This window comes from Pogona vitticeps, chromosome 3, assembly GCF_051106095.1.
Source record: "Pogona vitticeps strain Pit_001003342236 chromosome 3, PviZW2.1, whole genome shotgun sequence".
Classification (NCBI taxonomy): domain Eukaryota; kingdom Metazoa; phylum Chordata; class Lepidosauria; order Squamata; family Agamidae; genus Pogona; species Pogona vitticeps.
The window spans coordinates 206,751,641-206,774,538 of NC_135785.1; the positions used below are offsets into that span (position 1 = coordinate 206,751,641).

General features: G+C 39.7%; 1 protein-coding gene across 1 annotated transcript in view; it reads left to right on the forward strand.

The window, feature by feature from the left end:
• The window catches only part of ADAMTS5 (ADAM metallopeptidase with thrombospondin type 1 motif 5), a 69,069-nt gene that overhangs the window by 25,700 nt on the left and 20,471 nt on the right, over nucleotides 1–22,898 (forward strand). Inside the window, exon 3 of the mRNA XM_020789610.3 lies at nucleotides 21,478–21,645. Coding sequence (XP_020645269.3) covers nucleotides 21,478–21,645 — 168 coding nt within the window. The remainder of the gene's footprint in view (nucleotides 1–21,477; nucleotides 21,646–22,898) is intronic.

The window sequence follows — 22,898 nt, forward strand, 5'->3', positions numbered from 1 at the left end:
GCTAGTGTGGAAATTGGAGGGCTGCTACTGTCCCTACATGTCCCTGTGAAGGAATTGCTTGTCCCACCTAGGAAGAGATTAAGTATCTGTGCTAAATACACGTGTGTGCCTACTAAGGATGTAACACATACTTCCAGATTTTCTGTTGCTTAATCGACACATCAAGACAACCCAATGGAAAAATGCCCACTCTTTTCCTCCTGCATGAGAGTGGGAAATGAGGTCTTTTTTCATTAGCAAATGAATGTGTAATTAGATTTTTTTAAAAAAACCTTCCATTTTGCACACAGTTTTTTAAAGTAGAAAACACCTAATTCTGGTATAAAATGCAAGCTTTTAGTGAAAAAAGAAAAAAAGAAATATAGGGGGTAAAACAGGTCTGAAATACAAAAAATATGCAAGAACTAATCTCACCAAGTGGAGAAAAAAAAACTTTTGCAAGTTTTCAGTTTCACTTGCACAAAGTGAAACTTTACCTACATCATTTCTACTATGTTAGTTACGTCAGCATATTGATTCTGTAGTACAGTTTTATTCTTGTGAATGTCAAGGAGGGTACTCCAAGGTTGGATGATGGGAAATATTGATGAAAGGGATCACTGTTGCTCTTGGTAAAGTTGTTGCATTATTAGTAAAGGTGGTAACATGAGAGACAGGCGAAATCATCTGGGATTCTACAACAACCAGGGGACTCTCAAGAGTCTCCTCCAGCACCACAATTCAAAAGCATCAATTCTTTGGCAGTGAGCCCACCTCTCACTTCCATACATCGTTACTGGAAAAACCATAGCTTTGACTATGCAGACCTTTGTCGGCAAGGTGATGTCTCTGCTTTTTAAGATGTTGTCTAGGTTTGTCATTACTTTCCTCCCAAGAAGCACCTTTTGGCAAGATCAAGTGTACAATGAAAGTTACTAAAGTAAAAATTGCTTGGATTCATGAATTACAACAGTATTTCCCAATCTGAGGGGGGGGGGGAGATGTTCTCTTGTGACAACTCCCACAACCTCTGATGACTGGCAGGCTAGCGATTCTGAGAGTTGTACTCCAAAAATATCTTAGGGCCCCAAGTTTGAGAACTACTGCATTAGAGATAATTTAACCATGGGTTGAAGACATTGCTTAGAAGATACTACTAGCATTAAGTACTGTTTCCATCTTTACCATATATCTAATTCTGATCAAGAACTCATTAGGAGGGCTTTAACCCTTCTCTTCCTTAGTTCTAATCATGCAATCCTCCACAGTCCCGATCCAGCAATTTATACGGCACAATAATAATTAAAGCATGTGTTATCCAGTATGATGCAGTAGGTAGAGTAATGCATTCAGACTCAGGTAACATGGGTTTGATTCCCGAGCTCTGGCATGGAAACTCATGGGCAAATGTATGGAACTGGTAAAACTACTCCTTACATACCTCACTTGCCTTGAAAACCCTCTTAGGATCATTATATGTTAGTGCTGACTTGACAGCACATAACATAACACAGTTAAAGCATATGAATTAAGAGTAACTAGCCAAAGACCTGTTGTTTTGCATAGCAAATAGTATTAGTACTTAATTTTGTTCCCAGTGGTTTAGACATTAATGCCTGTGTGTTGCGTTATTTTGAGGGGACAGCACATGAACACTGTTATACAAGCTGTATACTCACTGCTTTACATTGTAGCCAAGAGTCATTTCTTCGATGTTGTCACATGAAAAGATATACTAAAATATGTATGAAATGTGAGGGGGTGTGCTCACTTCTGTGATAATGGCTCGTACAAAGAATTTGCTCTTCCACTCTTCCTGTACACGTAATTTGAAATGCCACCACTGAGCTCTAAGTGGGCAAATTAGGCAGTACACAATTGACCTCTTTCCCCAGAGCCCTTTAGATGCCACACATTCTGCCCCCTAAAAGGCAAAATAATGGCAGGAAAAAAGAAGAAACCAGAAATGGCTAAAAGCCATATACCAGTTGTGAAACACAGGAATCCTCCAGGGTTACACAGTGCTGGGAGAGGGCTGTGTCCAATTCCAAAGGTGAACAGCTATTTCCTGCAGCTTTAATTCACCATTTCTTTTCTGGAAAAAGAGGAGGCTTGGGGAGGGCCAGGTACTGCAGCAGCAGCTGTGTGGGTACATGCATCACCAAGGCCACACTTTTCCCACCCCTGACCAAAACGGAGCTTTAACTGTGACTTTAAAATGTGCTCCCTGGGAAATGGCAGCTCAGTGTTTCTCTCTCTCCATCTGTAAACCAAAACTTTGTGGGTGTCCTTCCCTTATAATTCCCACCCACTGGGTTAAACCAGTTAGTATGTAGGGGGCCATGTATGTACACCCACACAGCAGCTTCCTCATCCCATGTGCTTGCATCCCCTGGGACCTTAGGAAGGGGATAGCTCTGGAGCTTGGATGTGGAGCAGATGTTCAAAGATGTTGGAAGAAGGACTGCTGCTCGCTGGTATATAGTACAGGGTTTGCATGAAGAAGGTCCTAGATTCAGTCCTGAATATCTTCTAGCAGAACTTGGAAACCGTGGTTCTAGACATCTAGGAGAACAGCATGTGCAGACACTGTTGAGGTGGACAAGCCAAAGGCAGCTTCCCATATTGGGAAATCTGGAAGTATTTCACCAAAGAACATTGCTGAAACACAGCCGCCGCCTTTGTAAGTACCAAAAAAATCCACAACTGTTTAGTCTTTTATTCGCTTAAGGAAGGTGACCCAGCCAAAGCTTGGGCAAAGAACAGCTGCGTGAAAATTTATATGGCAGGCCTTCTGCAGGAAGTGAGGAATGTTCCAAAACCAGACCTGTTTTTACCATGGTTTCCTGTGTCATTCTGCAGGACAAAACGTGGTGGTGCTTTTTGCCTGAAGTGACAGACTCCGGGACTAGCGGGGTCTCTGATTACCGATGAAGTGGGCAGTACATTAGTCAGGTCTTCATTTCCTTTGCATAGTCACAGTCACTAAAGATGTTTTCCATGAACACTGTTAGCTGTGCAGAGTAAATACCACATTTAAAAATGGAAAACGATTCATTTTTCTTTACATTGTTGGAAGAAATAACAAGGCCCGGAGAACTTTCAGAGAGTGCCAGACTACTGATTTTCCTTGTACTTCATGCCAAACCAAAGTAGTATGCTTTGGAAGTCTCTTTGTTTTGCTTAGGGGGTCAATACTGTTCAGGATATTGTCAGTTTTCAAAAATTGAGCAGGTAGAATGCAAGAGAGTCACATGTAATATCCCTTGGTTGAATATTAAGATATTCGCAAGCTCTGAAGCTGTGCTGTTTACTGGTCTTAGTAGTGCCATTTCTGTAACTAGACATTTTAAAAAGAAAATTAGGCATTTTAGGCTGGGAATTGTTTTAAATGTAATCACAAGAACATATCATTGTGCCTTCCCATGCCACGAGAAGAACCATTTGAGCTTCCTGCTGTCACTAAAACATGGTGGAGGGGTCTGTGGCTCAGTAGAAAGACTGTGGGGGTAACTCTAGCACAGTAGTAGAACAGATGCTCTGCACGCAGATGGTCCCAGCTTCAATTGCTAGCATTACTTTAAAAAAAAGACCCTTGCTTGAGGGTCTGGAGAACACTGGCCAGTCAGAGCAGACAATTCTGAATTCAATGAACATTTGAGACAACTTTCAGTTTTCCTATTGTTACATTCTCGCAACAAAACACAGTGGTGCCTCGCTTAACGATGTTAATTGGTTCCCAAAAAAACATCGCTATGGGAAAACATCGCTAAGCGAAACACCATTTCCCATAGGAATGCATTGAAAACCGGTTAATCTGTTCCAATGGGAACGGATTACCGTCCTTAAGCGAAGATCCCCATAGGAAACATCGCTAAGCGATACAATGTTTCCCCCTTTGGAATGCATTGAAGCCTATTCAATGCATTCCAATGGTTTTGCGATGTCCGTTTTTGCAACTTTTAAGTGTGTCTTAAAAGGTTCAAAAACAGTTTTAAATGCTTGGGATCGTTAATGCACCTTCTAAAACCTTTGCAAACTTATTTTGGCTTTGTTCTGAGTCTTCGTTAATTTTTGGTGAATTTTCGCCCCCATTGGAAAGCATTGAATTGCAGGTTTGACAGCTGTCAAACCGACAGTTCAATGCTTTCCAATGGGGGAGAAAAAAATTCACCAAAAATTAACGAAGAGTCAGAACAAAGCCAAATTAAGTTTGCAAAGGTTTTGCAAGGTGTACTAATGATCTCAAGCATTTAAACCATTTTTGAACATTTTAAGACACTTTAAAAATAGCGAAAACTGAACATCGCTAAGCGAAACAGGGGACCTAAAACTGCTAAGCGAGGCAAGGTCCCGAACATCGCTATGAAAAATTTCCCCATAGGGAACATCGCTAAACGGAGCACAAAATCACTCCAAAAACCTCATCGCTAAGCGAATACATAGTTAAACGAGGCAATCGCTAAGCGAGGCACCACTGTATCTAGGTTGGGAATAAGTAATTGGTAGCTCCAAAGGTTGTTGGACTGCAACACCTGTGATCTCTCATTGTTGGCTGTGTTAACTAGAGATGGTAAGAGTTCTAGTCGAAACGACTAGATGGGTGGGATAGAAATGTAATAAATAAATAAATAAATAAATAAATAAATAAATAAATAAATAAATAAATAAATAAATAAATAAATAAATAAATAAATGGTTCAACAGTGAGTGAGGGGCCACACACTTGAGCCAGGTCCATGTTCATATCTCTCCAATACTGAGCAATTGCATTCTGAAAAGAGAAACACTATGTACTTTGACAAATGTTCCAGTGCCAATCACTGCTCTGGAGAAAGTTCTATATATAGTTTTTGTAGCTGGTCCCTTTTCACCTGTGAAGGACAATTTCATAGCATTTCTGAAGATACTAAGCTAGCAAGAGAATGACCACAAAGGAAGTTGGGGAATCTGTGACCTGTAGAATCTTAATTTTTTGAGAAAGATAAGGCATTCACTCAAATAAATAACAAAAGAGTTGGGGATACATAAGGAGCTGGAGATCATTTCAAACCACTACAATCTATTTCTGCAAACAAATTATTTGGAAGCACTGGCCATTCTTCCAACTCCTTGTGAAAAGGATCAAAAGGCGGGGAGGTGATAGGGAGAGAGGGGAAAGGGTGGTGACAGGCTGTAGGGGCAAGGTGGAATAAACTAGGAAGTTTGGGGAAATGCAAAAAAAAGTTCTTGGTTTGGGATCTGTAGTTTGGACAGACCCAAACCAAACCAAAACCAACAAACCACCAGTTTTCTATGAATTTCCTGATTGGGTTTTGTGTTTGTCCCCTCTCTGGTGACAGCTAAGGAGTTTGGATTTCATTTCCTCACTCCTTATTTGACTATGTATTCTGATGAGTATATAATGAGATTTCTCCACTTTTGCTTCTGTGCTTCTTTTCTAAAGGATTCAGACTGTCATAAATGTGGTAACTGTAGATATATCCCATGAAAGGTGGTAGTTCAAAGCTTTTGTCACATATAGCCCAGTGAGAGTTCATAGACAAGATGAAATTATCCACATGCAAGCAACTTCTTTAGGTGCTTATCTGAATCCCTCTGTGGGAATATATTTGTTCACAGACTCCCCAAACAAGTTGTTATTTCCAAAATAGGGTTGTTGTTCTGATACATGTATAATTGTTGTTCTGAAGAGTCAGCCTTTTCAATCGTTTTATATTCTAGGGCTCCACATTGATCTATATTCATAATTCAACTGAAAATAAGGTGTAATTTAGGGCCCTGTTCAGGTGTTATAAATGCCAGTGCTGTGAAGTTGGTACCAGGCAGGTCCTAGCCTTACCCTCTTGTATTGCTATTTTGTTCACAGTTCATAGTTGATGTGATGGGGCCCTGCTTGCGTGTAGGCACTACACATATGGCCAAGAATGCAACCAGTACGAGTGGCAATGTGCCACCAAGACTAATTCAATCTCTCTTACTCATGCATAAACTAGCAATAAGATTCTGCCCAGTTAACTTGAAGAGATTTATATAAAATAAGTTTAATATTGCTCTGTTTCTCTTTTGAGGGAGGTTTATCATGGATAACAAATCTCTATCACATTTATCAAAATGTTTTCTTGGGTGTCTCTGTATTGCTGAAATTTTATATGAATTTGTTATATCTGGGCCATTTCAAAAACTCAATTTGTTGAAAAATACAGGACTAGTTTATAGATAGCTAATAGATGTGCATAAGTCCTTGTTTTTTACACACAGACATCCAATGATGCAACCATGTATTTCCTGAAGTAGTACTGCATATAGGTTTTTGAGGATGTTTTTTTTTTTTTTCAAAAACAGCTAAAGCAGGTCTCTCCAGAAGTCTAGCACATTTGTTAAAGGACCTTGATTTACACTAACTCAATCTTCCTCTCTCTATTTGACTGTGCACTCAGCTGTGGTGTAGAGAGAACAAGCAGGGGTGTAAATTAGCCCACCATCTGGACAGTTCCAATATATTTGTTAGCTGAAACCAACAAAAAACTGGAAATACTGTACTAGCAGGCAGCTGAACATTTTTACAGAATTTTCTCTTCCCTTGGAAAACCCATAATACAGACCAAAAGTCAAATCAATTGAAATCTCAGTTCAATCCTAATTAAATGTTGGAAATGTTAAAATTAAGTTATATAAGTTTATTATGTCATTCAGTTTGGCTCTAAGCCTTCAGCACCTGTCCCAATGATGTATGCTTCCCTTCATGACCTTCCAACAGCCACCCCACTTATGCAAAAATCTTCTACATTTTATCAGAGGCCAGTTAGAACAAATTATGTGAAGCATGCATATTAACAAAAATAATTATTATAGTATTATTATTATTTTAGCTTAGAATGTTCACTTTTTCCTACAAGGAACAGTGGTCTGATTCCTGGATCTGAAGCCAGGTGCTCCATTTCACTGTGCTATCCAGTTAGCTTGGAATAAATTTATCAGTGGAAAAAAAAATTGAGAACTTGAGAAAAGTCAAGCTTTACAGATTCACCCATCCCTTCTTGAATATCTTTATCCCATCCCTCAGAAGATATAGGTATGTAAATATTTTTTAGCTAGCAACTTTCTAGAAGACTCTAGTAAACTTCATGCAGTTGTAGCTTTTAACACTAAGCAATGACATTTTAAACTTAATTTAAAATCTGAGAATGCATAATAAAATAACATGCCATGTCCTTTGTAGTGGGAGCTTTAAAATGAACAATTCTGATTTAACATTTCCCAGCATTTTATCTGAGATGATATATGTTTTCTCTTAAATCAGTGGTTCCCAGCCTTGGGTCCCTGATGCTCTTGGACTAAAACTCCCAGAAGATTTTATCACTGGCTGTGCTGGCCAGGATTTCTGGGAATTGTAGTCCTAGAACATCTGGGGATCCAAGATTGAGAACCACTGTCTTAAATGATATATAAAAATATACAATGTAATATAAATCGGCTTTGGACTAATTTAAGAGTTGTCGTGAGTTGAATAAATGCTGGATCTGATAGTTCAACAGTGCTGTGTGTTTTAAGGTAACAAATATCGTGGTATGTGAAGGTTTTGTGCATTACACATGGGGAGCCTTTGGTTCTCCAGATAAGTCAGTTTATAACTCACATAAGCTCGCCCAACAATGGCCAATGGAATAGGATTGTAGTAATCCAAAATACGTGGACAGCTAAAGGTTTTTGCCCCTGGTGCCCTTCTGTGCAGGGACAGGTGTGCTAAGAGTCCGAGCCATTACTTTTTTTGACTGCAACTCCCAGAATCCCCAGTCTATGGCCCTGCTGGGGCAGGAGATTCTGGGAGGTGTGGTTCAACAAAAGCAACATGTACAAACTGTGGGTGTGTTACAGCTTCACTATGGCTATCTAAAGTCATAAATGTATACCAATAATCTCATCAAAACAAGAAGTGAAAACAAGTGTTGCATTTCCAAAACTTCTTAATATATGAAGAAAATGATCTTCTAAATTATTTATCCTCTCCAGTTGTACTGTTTCCTGTCTTCAGAAAAAATATAGTGAAGGACTTTGCCTCAGGTTTTGTTGGCTTAGAGAGGACCTGTGGTTTAAGAAATTCCACCTCAAAATGTTCTTTATATTGGCTCCCATTTAGTTTAGTGGTAAGAAATGGGTGCTTCCTTTTAACAGAGGAACTGTCCACATTGTTCTGAACATACCACTTTCAAGGATCTGCCTTTTAAAAGCCATTCTTCCATAGGCAGTTATTAGTGATATGTTGCATTTTGAGAGGGTGTGAAATGCCCAAGTTCATACCAGACATCTTTAGCAGAGAGCCAAAGATTCCTGAGTCAAATATTTTGGTCATTAAAATTATCTTGCCACTGTCTTTAATCACTTCATTTGCATCAGGAGAAGTTTCATAAGAAGAAAGACTTAGAGGGTCAGTCTCAAAGATTTCTTTGTTCTCCCAGCTTCAGAGAGGACATGTTTGCCATTAAAAAAAGAGGGAGAAAGTTGGAAACATTTGTCTGGCTTTAAAATGTTTCCTAACTCCCTTGATGCAGCCACACATGCATACCACAGCTTCAAGTAATGTGGCTCACTCAAATGCTTTGTAGTGGTTTATTTTTGGAATGTGGCTTGAAATTTATGGGGTTGTAAGAAAAGAACTTCTGTTTGTTTACCTTTTACCTCTTATATGTAATTCCAGTCATCCTTCTCTCATCTTGCTCATAATTTAAAGGGGGGTGGGGAGGCAAAATAATAATAATAATAATAATAATAATAATAATAATAATAATAATAATAATAATAATAATAATAATAATAATAATAATAATAATAATAATAATAATAATAATAATAATAATAATAATAATAATAATAATAATAATAATAATAATAATAATAATAATAATAATAATAAAGACTCAGTGCATGAGAATAACCTAACACTGACAGGGCCAGCTCTGTCATTGGAGAGAGTTCACATTTCCTCAGGATGTTGGTCTTAAGGGACTGCAATTTGGTAAACTGCTGAATGCGTCAGAAGAGAAGGAAGTGGGTTTCTGTCCTCTGTCAAATTCTTATAGACATTCAGTGAACCACCGACATATAATCCTGGGGAAAGAAAGAAGGAAGCATTTCAGACATGGTTATTATTCTGCTCTACCATTTTCTGCAAAACAAGGGCCTATCAGATTGGTTTACACAGGATGTTCAAGGCACGATGAAGGCTGATGCAGCAGAGATGGTATAGAGGACTTGGCCAATGGAAACTTGTTTATGCAAAGTGCGAAGACTGGAAGTGCTGAGTAAAAACAATCCATGATCAAGAACGTGACATCTGCTAGAAGCAGTCCTTTTTTAGCCAAATGGCACACATCAAAGAGAGAGACTGACATGCTCAGAGGAACCCCAAGGTTGATAGCATCTCAATAGTCATAGAGTGCTGACCAGCAGCATTTCGGCTGGGCAGACAGACAGAATATCAGGTGGAAGAGAGCATGGAATGGAGAATCCAAAATAGGATCAATCTATCGATCTGTCTAAAGTATTTATATGCCACCTTTCTCCTATAGAATCCAAGGCAGCTTACAGTATTAAAAGAAACTAAATTAAAAACTAGAATGCCAAACCATTACACTATTTTCTAAAAAGATAAATAGATCTATTAAAACCTATACATAAGAGCAATATTAAAAGCACAAATGAAACAACAGAATACTAAGCTGTTCTAGGCTGCAATATTTTATTGCAAGTCTCATTTGGTGTTGCTGTGCTGTTTTGTTGTTGTTTTGCTGATTCCCTTGCTGCAGATTATTTTCTTTTTATGTACCTGGGAAAAAAGTCCTCTCTGTAACAGGTGCACTGAAATTTTGCCTTTATATTCTGTGCTCCATTTATTTGTATACAATGCTTACAAATGCATATCTTTCAGCACACACAACTTTCTGCATGATAGTTTATTGTTTAAATTACATAAAGCAACTAACACTGCATATGTGTCTGTGTTCTTTGTTAGCAAAAAGATAAAATCCACAGTCTTTGTTTCTTTTCTCTTTTTAAAAAATGCCACAGCTGAATAGGGAACCTTTTCAGCTGATGATTTGTCATGTTACCTTAGATAAGAGCAAGCCCTAGGCTAGACAGGAGCAAATCTTTTGGAGTCCTGTGGGCAAAAGAAACAATTGTCAGGGATGTCTAGCTTTCATCTTACCCTTCCCCTGGGAGAGAATAAAATTTGGGCAAATATCCAGGTGTCTGAATCAGGCTCTGTGGCTTTTCTTTAAAAAAAGAAGGGGTTGAAAGAGAGACTATAATTAACCCACAGCTGTTCTGCTGACATCTGTGGGAAGAAAATATTTAATGCATTTACATTGTTACTCCTTTGTAAAGTTCCCCATTTAAACTTCTGGTGATAGCATAGCATTTACTCTAAGCCTCGTAAAAGTGCTCCTGCTGGTAAAGACAAAAGATGAGCACCCAGCATTAAACCTTCGGGAGAGGTGAGCAATGGGGCACAGGGATCAATTTTTGCCAAGTTTAAAAAATGGGCATGAACTCTGCAAAAGGTTGCTGGTTAAAGCTGACTCACAGTACAAAATTCTTGGCTTTCCTGGAAATCTTCTCATTAACTTGTAAGTGCAATGTATTGTCCTGTGTACTGAATGTTTGACAACTTCAAATACGTATCCCCTTTTCTGAATGAGCTCTGGGCTTCTCTGCAATTGGCTCACAGCAGGGATGTTGGCAGGTATTTGGGTCCGAGTCCGAAGTCCTTGGTACCAAGTCCCAAGCCACAAGTCTGAGTCCCTATTAAAATAAGATTTTTCCCCAGAAAAAAAGGGAGGGGAGGGCGGGTTTCAAATCATGAGGTGAGTCCAAGTCAATGGGAAAAAAATAAAAAACAAGTCCACTCCAAGTTGAGTCTTAAGTCCAACTTGACCGCAAGTCCCACGATTCAAGTCCCCATCCCTGGCTCACAGGGAGAGATAAGCTTAAATTCATAAAGTCAGAATCAGCTGGAAATGTTTTATGTATTTGCGAAGGCTTTCACGGCCGGGATCTAATGGTTGTTGTGGGTTTTTCAGGCTCTTTGGCCGTGTTCTGAAGGTTGTTCTTCGTAACGTTTCGCCAGTCTCTGTGGCCGTCATCAGAGACTGGTGAAATGTTAGAAAGAACAACCTTCAGAACACAGCCAAAGAGCCTGAAAAACCCACAACAACCATTGGAAATGTTTTGTTTCGTGAGGGCAGAGCAATGGCACCACACAAATCAAAATAAAAAGCTAGTCAAGTTACATTATTATATAACAGAAAGCACCATAAACAGCTATCCTTGTTAGTGGCAGGGAAAATAGAATAATGAGAAGGTTAATAATGATCCTTTTGCTGCCTTTTTAGTAAACAAAAACTCCACTGCTTCACTCTGCATAATGGTAGGGCTGGCCCTTCTTTCTGCTAAGAGTAATAGAAATTTTCAGTACTGTAGAGATGTTATACATAGTCAGTGCTAGGTTTTTATTGTGGTTTCAAAAGCAGAATTGCAGTAATGGAGACTGAATGACTTGTTAATCAGAACTAAATTATTGGGAAATTGATGTAAACAATTCAGTCCCAGACCAGGGAAATGCCTCAGACGCAACAACATATCCACTTGTCCTTGTCTGTGGTCTGAGGTTTTCCACAGTTGTGCTGATCTCTGTGTGAATGGACCTTCATGGATGATTAGATTAAAGAAGGTCATGTTTTCAAAAGCTGCACAGCAGAGCTTGAAAACTTAGGAACAATGGCCAAATATGTATGTTGCTACCCTCAGGAAAACAGCAGGAATGGAACTGGGATTGACCTTGGGGCTTGGCATCAAGGCTTTAACAAGCAAAAGTATATGGGCTGAGCATGGCTGTTAATCTCTGCAGCCTATTTTATTCTTTGCTAGCAAAAGGTTGGGCTGAAAAAGTATGAAGCAGTGAAATTTCACATTCCCTTTCTTTAGAAAGAGTCAGGAAAACAAAATAATAAAATAAAAACGACCTTACCACCAGCTAAGACTTTGGAACAGTCTGCCCCCAGAGATCTGTCTGGCTCCCTCGCTGGGTGTTTTTAAGAGCAAACTTAAGACCTGGCTCTTTAGGCAGGCTTTCCCTCCTGTCATCACTTGATTTTTTTTCTTTTCCCCATCTTGTGCCACATTACTATTGTTATTTTTTACTTTATCATATTGTTTTTATTCCATTTTTATTGTTAGCTGCCCAGCGTAGACTGACTAACTAACTAACTAACTAACTAACTAACTAACTAACTAACTAACTAACTAACTAACTAACTAAAGGAAGGAAGGAAGGAAGGAAGGAAGGAAGGAAGGAAGGAAGGAAGGAAGGAAGGAAGGAAGGAAGATTCAGAATCCTAACGTGTGTTTGAGTGCTGTGTTGTGTCCAAATTTTATAAAGGCCATTCTTTAAAAATCATCCTCACCAGGGTATGTTCCTGGTTTGAGAAAGTAGCTCAGAACAATGCCCTTTAGTGGTCCCATACTGTCCTGGTGGATCCTGGTGGGTGCCAGCAGTAGTCTAGGTAAAGTTTGGTGGCTGGGAGAAGGGGAGCATTTTAACTTCAGACGAGACCAGGAAAGGTACTACATAGGCACCATGGTTGGAAGTTTAAAATGGTAATTAGATTTAGTTGTCAAGTGCAGTTCAGAGTGTCAGGCACCACTAAAATAAATAAAAGGGAGCCATAGAGAGGTGTCAGCTCTGAGATGTGCATCTGCCAGGACCTGGAGAGTTACCTTGATTATTCTCAAGTTTATGAACTGTGAGTGTAGACAACTTTGCTTATAAGTGATTGTAATGTCTGTAATGATAAAAGCAAATGAAGATATCCATGTTGACCCGGGGGCGGGCGGGGTAGAGACCATCCATAGCTGGAGCAAGCTAACATTCCACAAAAGTAGACAAACATTCCTCCAGAATGCTTTATAGCAGTGGTCCCCAACCTTGGGCATCCAGATGTTCTTAGATTACAACTCCCAGAAGCCTTCACCACCGCCTCTGCTGGCCAGGATTTCTGGGAGTTGAAGTCCAAGAACATCTGGAGGCCCAAGGTTGGGGACCACTGCTTTATAGGGTGAAACTTGGCCCCAGGTGGTGAGTTCAGATGAAAAGAATCACTAATAAGTATCAGACTACACCTAGCAGTGCACACCAAGAGAGAGAAGAAATCATGGGTTCCCATTTTGGAAAGCACATAACAGTCTCCACTCGAGATATCTGCCTCTTGCATTAAGCAAGTAGCACAGAAGAATATCTTGGCCACCACAAGAACACCTTGGTTAAGCTTCTGGATTTCTCTGCTTCTTCCCTACTCATATTTTTAAATGCCATTTAGTCTAATGAAGAGTACTGGAGAACTTGGAAGTCTTTGACATGTCTGTACTATGTTTATTGGTCCTAATAAAGGTATTGCCAACCTCTAATTAGGCTTCTTCACTGTGTAGCTCACAAAGCAAACACAGAGCTTTTCAAATAGATATTTCATAGACCTTTGTGTAAGAAGGATCATGTGTAAGTTGCTGAGTCAACTTGGACAAGTAACCAGACCTTGTTCTACCTCAGTTATCCCAGCTGGAAAACTAGGCAAAAGGCATCACCATACTGGAAAACAGATGCTTCTTGCAAGCTGTGATTTTTCTGAATAAACATATTAGAAGACGTGTAGCATTCTTCACAAGCTGGGTCACTGCTTGTGTCCACTGATCTAACTGTAACAGTCTGATGAATATGCGTAATAAGATATACTACACCTGCACATAGTAATATTCCTTTCCAAACATTTGTGCATGACTTCGATTTCACCCCGTGTATTGAATTATACCATGGAATTTGCACCTTCTAATGCTTTGCAGTTTGCACAGCAAGACCAAGAAAGATGAAAATAAAAGCAGTTTTACATTACTTTTGAAAGCCATGTGAAATCCCTACAACATAACTTGGAACTGTCTGTCCTTTGATGATTGAACAGTGCATTTTCCAATTGGTCTTACTATACATGTGCATATATTCACTTATCTTTTTCTTCAAACTCTGTACTTTGCATTCAAACATCTACAACTATCAGGGTCTTGCATTTAAGTATACTGGATGGATAGTTCAGTGAGTTAGGTTGGGTGTTTGATCCCTGCTGTGCATCCCAGGGAAAAAGCTTTCCTGTGAAGCCTTGGGCAAGTTTCACAGTCCCAAAAGAAGGTAAAGATAAACCACTTCTTAGCACTCTATACTAAAAAGTAGTGGAAAGGGTCAATGGTACAGCAAAAGCACATGCCATAGCTCCTTCACCTGTAGATTCCTAGGTGTGAAATGTTCCGTTATACTACCTGTGTATGCTAACTGAATTGTGTCTTAGTGGGAAGGTGGAATCAACCTCATCATCACCAAATACAAGCTATCATCAAATAAACTTGAATGTGGGGTGCAAAGATCCAGGCATGCTTACTGTGAAAGGGTCTTCAACCCATTATTTCTCTAGTACACATAACAGTATCTGGGACAGGGAAATGGAACTTTTTTATGCAGTGGTTACATAGTCCATCAGGACCAGTCTGACAGGTTAGATGATGATAGTGGGTAGGCCCTCCCTCCCAATCCTGCTGTCGTCAGCATCTTTTCTTGATATTTATTGTTTCCCTGTGCAGAGGAGAGGCAGGAAGCTCCATGCCTTTCATATGCATAGATTAAAAGACCTGGCCTTATTATAACAGGGGATCCCCATAGCATGCACCTTGCAATCAAAAATGAGATAGCAAGCTGTACAAAAAAGGAGGCTCACTGTTGAGAATGAGCCTTTGGATTATATGAAGTCCTCTCAACAAAGATTGCATAAAGCAGGTAGTATAGTCAAGAGATGTAACAGTTAAGAAATGATGTGAGAGCTCTACTCACAAACAATTAATAAAACAGCAAAATTCTCATACACAGAACACATCTTGGAAGATTCTTGGTCTCTAAGAGCATTCAAGGGTGAGTTAAAATAAGTTCCAGAAATCTGTGTATTTATTTATTTACTTATTTTATTTATATTCCACCTTTCTCCCAACAAAGGAACTCATGAAACTTGAATGTGAGTAGATCACATTGGAAGGGAGCCACGATAAACTAAGGAGGCCCAGGGCAATGCTTTGAAGAGAGGTCATAGCTCACTGTTACAGCTGATGCTCTGAAACCAGAGTGTGACAGGTTTATCCACTGATGACTCTAGGCAGAGCTTGGAAACAATCTTGCCTTACACTCTGTGAGCTTCCATTGGTAAGATCTGAGAGGCTTGCACTGGGCAAGGGCACTCTATATAGCACTAGGCAGCTAGAACACACTGTCAGTTTACTATCTTGGAGTGTCCTGGAGCAAGAAATGCTGGACACTTTGTGGGAAATTAAAAGAATGGTGAGATTTGGCACCACTGTCTTTAAAGAGTCCCATTTTATACCATCAGGCATCAGCCAAAGATACTGGTTAAATTTAATTCGCCAGGAAGAATGCTTTCTTATGTAAACACACATCCTAGGGCCTGGAGATGGGAAGGACATTGCTATGAGTTGTTAAGTATCCTTGAATACTTGGTAGCTATCAAGGAAGCTAAACATTCTTTGAGTTTGAAGTGTATTGTTATATATACATTTTTTTTAAAAAAATGCTTTCATGAAATTATGTGTTGTGTTTTCTTAACCTCCAAACAAGAAGGAACTGAGTGAGGAACTATTCACTGTACTCAGTCTGTTACAGAAAAAGGGAAGCTGGGGAGAACGAGCTTCACTTTGAACAGAACGCATTGGGGAAGCCCACATCTTCTCTGATCTGTTTTTTTCTTTTTAAAGACTTTAAACATCACTCCAATATAAACATCACCCTGTTGGTAAAATTATATGTCGTCTTCACTTAGCCGGAAATATCTATACTAAAACACTATCATTAAGTTGTGTGTTTTTGTTTTAAAAAACATAGAATCATAGAGCTGAAAGGGACCTCAAAAATATTCTCCTCCAACCCCCTGGAGCTGCAGGAAATTTTGTGTTACAGTACATTTGGTAGGTAGCCATCCCATCTCTCCTTAATAACCTCTGAGCAAATTAATAACCATACTCCAAGGCAAACTTTCCAGTATCAAACTGTTCACATCATCAGGAATTTATCCCCAATGTTTGTACAAATTCTCCTTGTGGTTTGAACCTGCTGGTTTGAGTCTAGAAATGAAGAGAGAATTTTGCAACATTAACCCTTCAAATATCTGAAGCTGGATACATATCACCTCCTCCTCCTGTCTTCTCTAGGGGGAAACTACATTATATCGTTTCTTCCTCCTTTCCTCATGAGATTTCAAATGGTCCACAGACCTATTCTCAGCCAAATCATTTATGCCAAGGATCTCTCTCCCCACCCTTTAAAGCACAATCTACTAATACCTTAATTGGGTAGGCATCCTTCAGTCTCGAGAGACTATGGTAACGTGCTCTGATTAGAGGTCTTGGAACAGCGTCTAGAGTGGCTGAGGAGGCCAATTCGAGAGTGACCATCCCTTCCACACTGAAGACAAATACAATCTATCCCCTGTCCAGCTCCCTGATTTTGCTGGTTTCAGGACTGCCTCTTTGCCTCAGCCTGCTGAACTAGTGTCTCTTCAGATTGGGAGAGGTTTCAGTTGGTTCTAATTAAGGTATTAACCATCCTCCCATCTTCAGTTTTATCACTATAGGAGGAAAGCAGCAGACACATTTGGATAAGTGCTGCTATGTGCGAGACAGTTATTGAATGTGCCATGATATTTAACAAGTAGTGTTATGTAATTGCTGCAGATTAAACAAGCAAATAGTATGTGTAAGGACAGATTCACTGAGGAAGGAAGGAAGGAAGGAAGGAAGGAAGGAAGGAAGGAAGGAAGGAAGGAAGGAAGGAAGGAAGGAAGGAAGGAAGGAAGGAAGGAAGGAAGGAAGGAAGGAAGGAAGGAAGGAAGGAAGGAAGGAAGGAAGGAAGGAAGGAAGGAAGGAAGGAAGGAAGGAAGGAAGGAAGGAAGGAAGGAAGGAAGGAAGGAAGGAAGGAAGGAAGGAAGGATGGATGGATGGATGGATGGATGGATGGATGGATGGATGGATGGATGGATGGATGGATGGATGGATGGATGGATGGATGGATGGATGGATGGATGGATGGATGGATGTTGCGGGGTGAAGTGGAATATGTCCTTGATGTATAGTTTTGACTTTGCTAATGGAAGTCAATATGTACTTCATTGCTTCTGTCAATAGAGACACGCATATCCCAGATGTTGTTCATGTAATGTAATCACTGTTCTCTTAGGTGCTGCCTGTGTAACATTACATTCCTGATTTTCTTTATAAGCATTTCTGGAGCATTTCTAACCATCAAAGGATGTGATTTTGGGACTGAGCTAAAACATGTAGAATTCAAAGCTTTTAAATAGGACTGAACTGAAATTTTCAGCTTGCTTCTTTCCATTTTAGAAAGAAAATGAAAAAAATGAACAGACTGAGAAATCAAGTCAGGGCACATGATGGAGCAGCATTTTTCAAGGGCCAAGAAAAATTATTTCAATTATTGGCCTAGAAGCAGTTGTCATTTTTAAAAAGGAGGGGACTAAGGTTTTATTTATCCACAATTTGTCTGGAATAACACTCAGTCCTGGCAAAGCATTTCCAAGAAATAAGGCGGGGTCAAGACAGCCAACAAATTTAGTGAAGGTGTCTCATTACTGCAAATGGTGGCAACCCTGTCCTTATAGGGAGAGAAGCCACAAGATGATCCACCACATGTTAAAGTAAGTCCCAATAAGAAGCAGAAAAAAAAAATAAGAAAATATCCTTACCAGAAAACTTCAGTGAGAATGTTCCCTTTCTTTGACTAAAAATGGCTCCACAAAACTATGTTGCCATTTTCTGTTTAACTTTAGTTGAGTCTCTCTCCAACTGAACTTTAGGCCTCCCAGTCATGTCAACCCATATTTAAGGGCTCTTCAGGAGTGCCCAAGGCAGTTGGACAACACAGGTTTGTTGTTACAGTATGTGCTGTCATGTCACGTCCAACTGCCCTAAGTGATCCTATGAATGAGTGATCTCCAAAACCTCCTCTTCTCAACAGCCCTGCCTGTTCTCATAAACTCAAGCCTATGGCTTCTTTTATTTAGTCAATTCATCTTGTATTTGGTCTTCCTCTTTTCCTGGTGCCTTCAATCTTTTCCAGCATTATTGTCTTTTCCAGAGAATCTAGAATCAAGTACTGAGGGAGAACCATTTCTTTCAGAACAAACCATAGTTTCTTATGAGCCACACATTGAAAGGCTTTGATGTATTCTATAAAACAAACTGATCTTCTTCTGAAATTCTTTGGTGCGCTCAAGTAACTTGAGGATATCTGCAACATAATCTCAAGTGCCTCTTCCTTTTTGGAATCCAGCTTGTACATCAGGCATTTCTTGCTCCATCCCTTTGCTTGCACAGGAAATTAGAACAAAGGGCCTATAGTTACTTCACTCCTTGGCATCTCTTTTCTTGGGGATCAGAGTATATATCAAATGTTGTCAGTCTGAGGGCCATTGTTTTGTTTTCCATTTTTATTGGCACATTCCTTTTATGATTTTGACAGATTTAGGCTCTGTGGTTTGAAATAATTCTATTGTTCCATTTACCTCTGGTGATTTATTTTCTCCTAGTGCTTTCAGAGCAGTTTTCACTTCACTGAGTATAACTGCAGGTTCTTGATCATAGGATTCTTCTTCGCCTAGCACAGGTTTACCATACAAGAAATTCCACTTTAGAGCTGTGACTTATAGAATTGGAGTTGGAAGAGGATCTGTAGCTCATCTAGTCAACACCTCCAATGCAGGAAATCTAGCGCCAGAATGCCTCTATTTGATTACTTCCAATGAAGAACAGTCCATCCTTTTACAAGATATCCATTCTGCTAACATCTCCTACTGTCAGGAAATTCTCCTTAAAACTTAGCTAAAATCTCCTTTTACTTGAATCCATTGGTTCTGGTGTTATTTTCTGGATCAGTAGAAAACAACTTTTCTATCTTTCTTGTGGCAGCCATTGAGGTATTTGAAGACAATTATCATATAATCTCTTAGTTATCTCCAAGCTAAACAGGTTTAGCTTAGCTCAATCATTCCTCATAAGGCTCTGCTTCCCACTCTTTTATTTATGTCTCCTCTTGACATGCCACAATATAGCGTAGTGGTTTATCCAATCAGTATGACAGACACATGAAGCAGCTCAGAATGATTCAGGTAACTGTCTGATTCATTCATGCTCCAGTGCATATATTATGTTACTGCAATTGAAATGTTTTTGCTAAGGCTGTGTTTCATTTGTGTCCTTAACATAAGAACATAAGAAGAGCCCTGGTGGATCAGGCCAAAGGCCCATCTAGACCAGCTTCCTGTATCTCACAGTGGCCCCACCAGATGCCTCTGGAAGCACATGAGACAACTAGATACCTGTCTCCTGATAAACCTCCCCTGCATCTGGCATTTTGAGGTACTTTCCTTCTAAGCCTTGAGATTGTACATCCCCATCATGGCTTGTAACCTGTGATTGACTTTTCCTCCATAAATCTGTCCAATCTCCTTTTAAAGGCATGCAGGCCAGATGCCATCACCACATCCTGTGGCAAAGAGTTCCACAGACTAACAACATGCTGGGTAAAGAAATATTTTCTTTTGTCCTCACTCTCTCAACATTCAATTTGAGTGGATGTCCCCTGGTTATAGTATTGCGTGAGAGGGAAAATAGCTTCCCTCTATCCACTTTATCCATCCCCTGCATAATTTATATATCTCAGTAATGTCCCCCCTCAGGCATCTTTTCTCTAGACTAAAGAACCCCAAACGCCTTTCCTCATAAGGGAGGTGCCCCAGCTCAGTCATCATTTTAGTCACTCTCTTCTGCGTGTACCTCATCCTTCCTGGAGTAATACTAGCTGTGCAGCTTGTTTCATATTTTTCCAGTGCAAACACTAGGAACAGTATCCATCATCACAGGTTTGCAACATTGTGTGGAATGAGAAGCAGGAAGATACTTGCATGGATATGATGTTGCAGATGTGCTCATAAGAGATCACTGGACCAGTCTGAATAAACAGTGTCAATTGCAAATGGGTATAATATGAACTCACTTTCATCAGAACTTGGTAAAGAGATGTGTATAGCCTGGCCAGGTATATTTGGCACTAAATATGCACTGCCACTCACTCCATGAGTTTGATGCAGTCTCTTGAGATAGCATCCAGAGATGGTGACAGCAAAGTCAGCACTGCCTTCATTGTACCTAAAGACATCCTTTGTTTCAGGATGGTCATTCAAGGGTTTTGGCACCAATAAAAGGAGACGATTATACAAATCCCTTTGTGTTAAAGTTGCTGCTTTTTTGGTGTATATAAATCCCCAACAACTTGAAAGAGGCTACAGTCTGGCAAACAGGATGGCATCTTTAGCAAACCAGTGTGCAAGCATACAGTCAATGTAGTCTGAAGAAAGAGAGAGAGTAGTCCGAGGGCAGAGTTTCAGGGCTGTTTCTCTTCACATGGGCACAGGATAAGAGTGCCCCTTCCTCAGGAATCTGTAATAGCTTAGCCGATCAGTTACTGATGGCTTCACTTAGCTGGGGATGATGCGCATCCACCTCTGACAACTCTGTTCTTACTTCCCGGCTAGAGAGCATTCTGTGGGAGGGAACTAACCCTTTTTTATGCCAAGAAGCCTGGGGGGGGGGAAGCAAACTGAGGGTTATAGTAGTGTTGCACTGCCAGGAAGCCTGCCTTTGCCCCTCTCCTGGGAGGAAATGGGAGATATTCCATGGTGTGTGAGTGGGAACACCCCTAGGTTTTATTGAGAGACACCATGCAAGTTGGCGTTCATGTGTCAAGGTAAGGGACAGAGGGAGGGATAATGGTGTAAGAAGAAAAAGTACACATTTCCCATACATGCTCTCACACCCTGCAGCTGACCAAAAAAAGTGCCAGGGGCAGCTCATGATTAAAGTTGAAAACACAACTTTATTATTGCAAGAGAGGTGACTGGCAGTTTTTTCAGGTTTGTGAACCTTCAAAAGAATCCCATACTTAACTCTTGAAGACCAATTACCAAACATAGCAAATGAATTTACTTACAGAGGTGAGATACTCCTGCTGCAACACTCTAGACACTTCCATTAGTTAAGGATTTCCTTTGTCTAATCACAGCTTATCTCCACTGTCTGTTTCTCACCTGAATTTCTACCAGCCTCTTAAACACTGTGCCCTAAACAGAGGTGCTTCTGCCTGGTTTTTATTTGATGGAAATCTCCTGATACAAAAGTCAAGAGGGTATAACTACTTTCCTGTGTTAAGATCACACAGTAGGCATGTATAATTATCTAAATTGGCAGTGAAATATTTTGCTTTTCAGGGAACACTGATCTCTGCATATGCATTCTGAGCAATGAAATATTACTCTTTGTTCTTTCCAGGGCACCTCCTTGGACTTTCCCATGATGACTCCAAATTCTGTGAAGAGACCTTTGGTTCCATGGAAGACAAAAGACTCATGTCTTCCATTTTAACAAGTATTGACGCTTCCAAACCATGGTCCAAATGCACTTCGGCAACAATAACAGAATTTCTGGATGATGGCCATGGTACGTATAGAGATACTGATACTGGATCTTTTGCTGACCTTTGCATACATCTAGAAGCTTTACAAAGAGTTTGCTACTTTTGTTTTTAAATGGAAATGTGATGTGTTTCTTATTCTAATATGAAATGAAATTATTTCCACACCTCTTCAATATTTATTTTATTTTATTACAATATTTACAGGACCCACACATTTCCGTGACTCCTGCTGTGCTAAATGTAACACTTCTAAATGCCCTTAATATTCTGCTGCTGCTGTCTAATGAGGAACACATACATTAGTAAACAAACAGCAGAATTAGTAGTCCTGTATTAGCAAAACTAGTAAGCAGTTGTAAATAGTAGTAAAAGCAACTATAGGTTACAAATGAATAATAAAAGTGATTCCTATTTACTTCAGGAATGGCTGAATGTCATACAAGCTACCATTATTATCTTTAGTTGATAGATGGAGTGAAATTCATAGCTTACTTAGGGCTTGTCTACATGGCCATTTTGAAGTATGCTTGTAGGGGCTAAAGAGGGTTGCTAGGAAGTCTGGTATGCCTTTTGGTGCAGTCCTAACATCTAAATGGCATATAGACTCTATTTGGACAGCAGCAGCAGCAGCCCACTTACAATTTGCCAATATCATGAAGTAGCTTAAGAAGAGAGCCACTTCAGGATATAGACAATTCAAACAGGAAGGCTCACTTTTGGTTCATTTAGGAGAGATCAACCTGTCCCTGCAGGGGCCCAAACAGCAAACGAAATACCAATGTAACAATCTTCTTAGTGCAGCAAGGTCTGTGGAGATTTAGCCATTCATCCAGGGTTTTTAGTTTGTGGAATCAATACCTTCAAAGAATGAGCAGTTGACTTTATTCTGCAGATATTAGTATTTCCCTGTTCTGTACCAACTTCTCAACAACAAAATGCTCTTAAAGTTCTTTACTATGCTCCAGCAACTCTTAAAGACCCATTTTAAATTCCTGGATGCTTAGATAAAAATGACCTAACTGAACAAATGGATCCAGTTGTTATGGCAACTGAAATACTTATGGATAAAACACATACTGTATGCATGCAGAACTTGTAAACACAGCAGTGTGTGGGCTGGTTTGCAATGTTGTATATAATCAGATGTTTTATTACATTATTATAGATAAATGATTATGTCTAGTTTTGTGCTACTTTATTAAGCAGTTATTAAACAGGTGTAGATGTCTTTTCCACACTGTATATATGTTGCTTTGGTGTTAGCTACATTATAGTT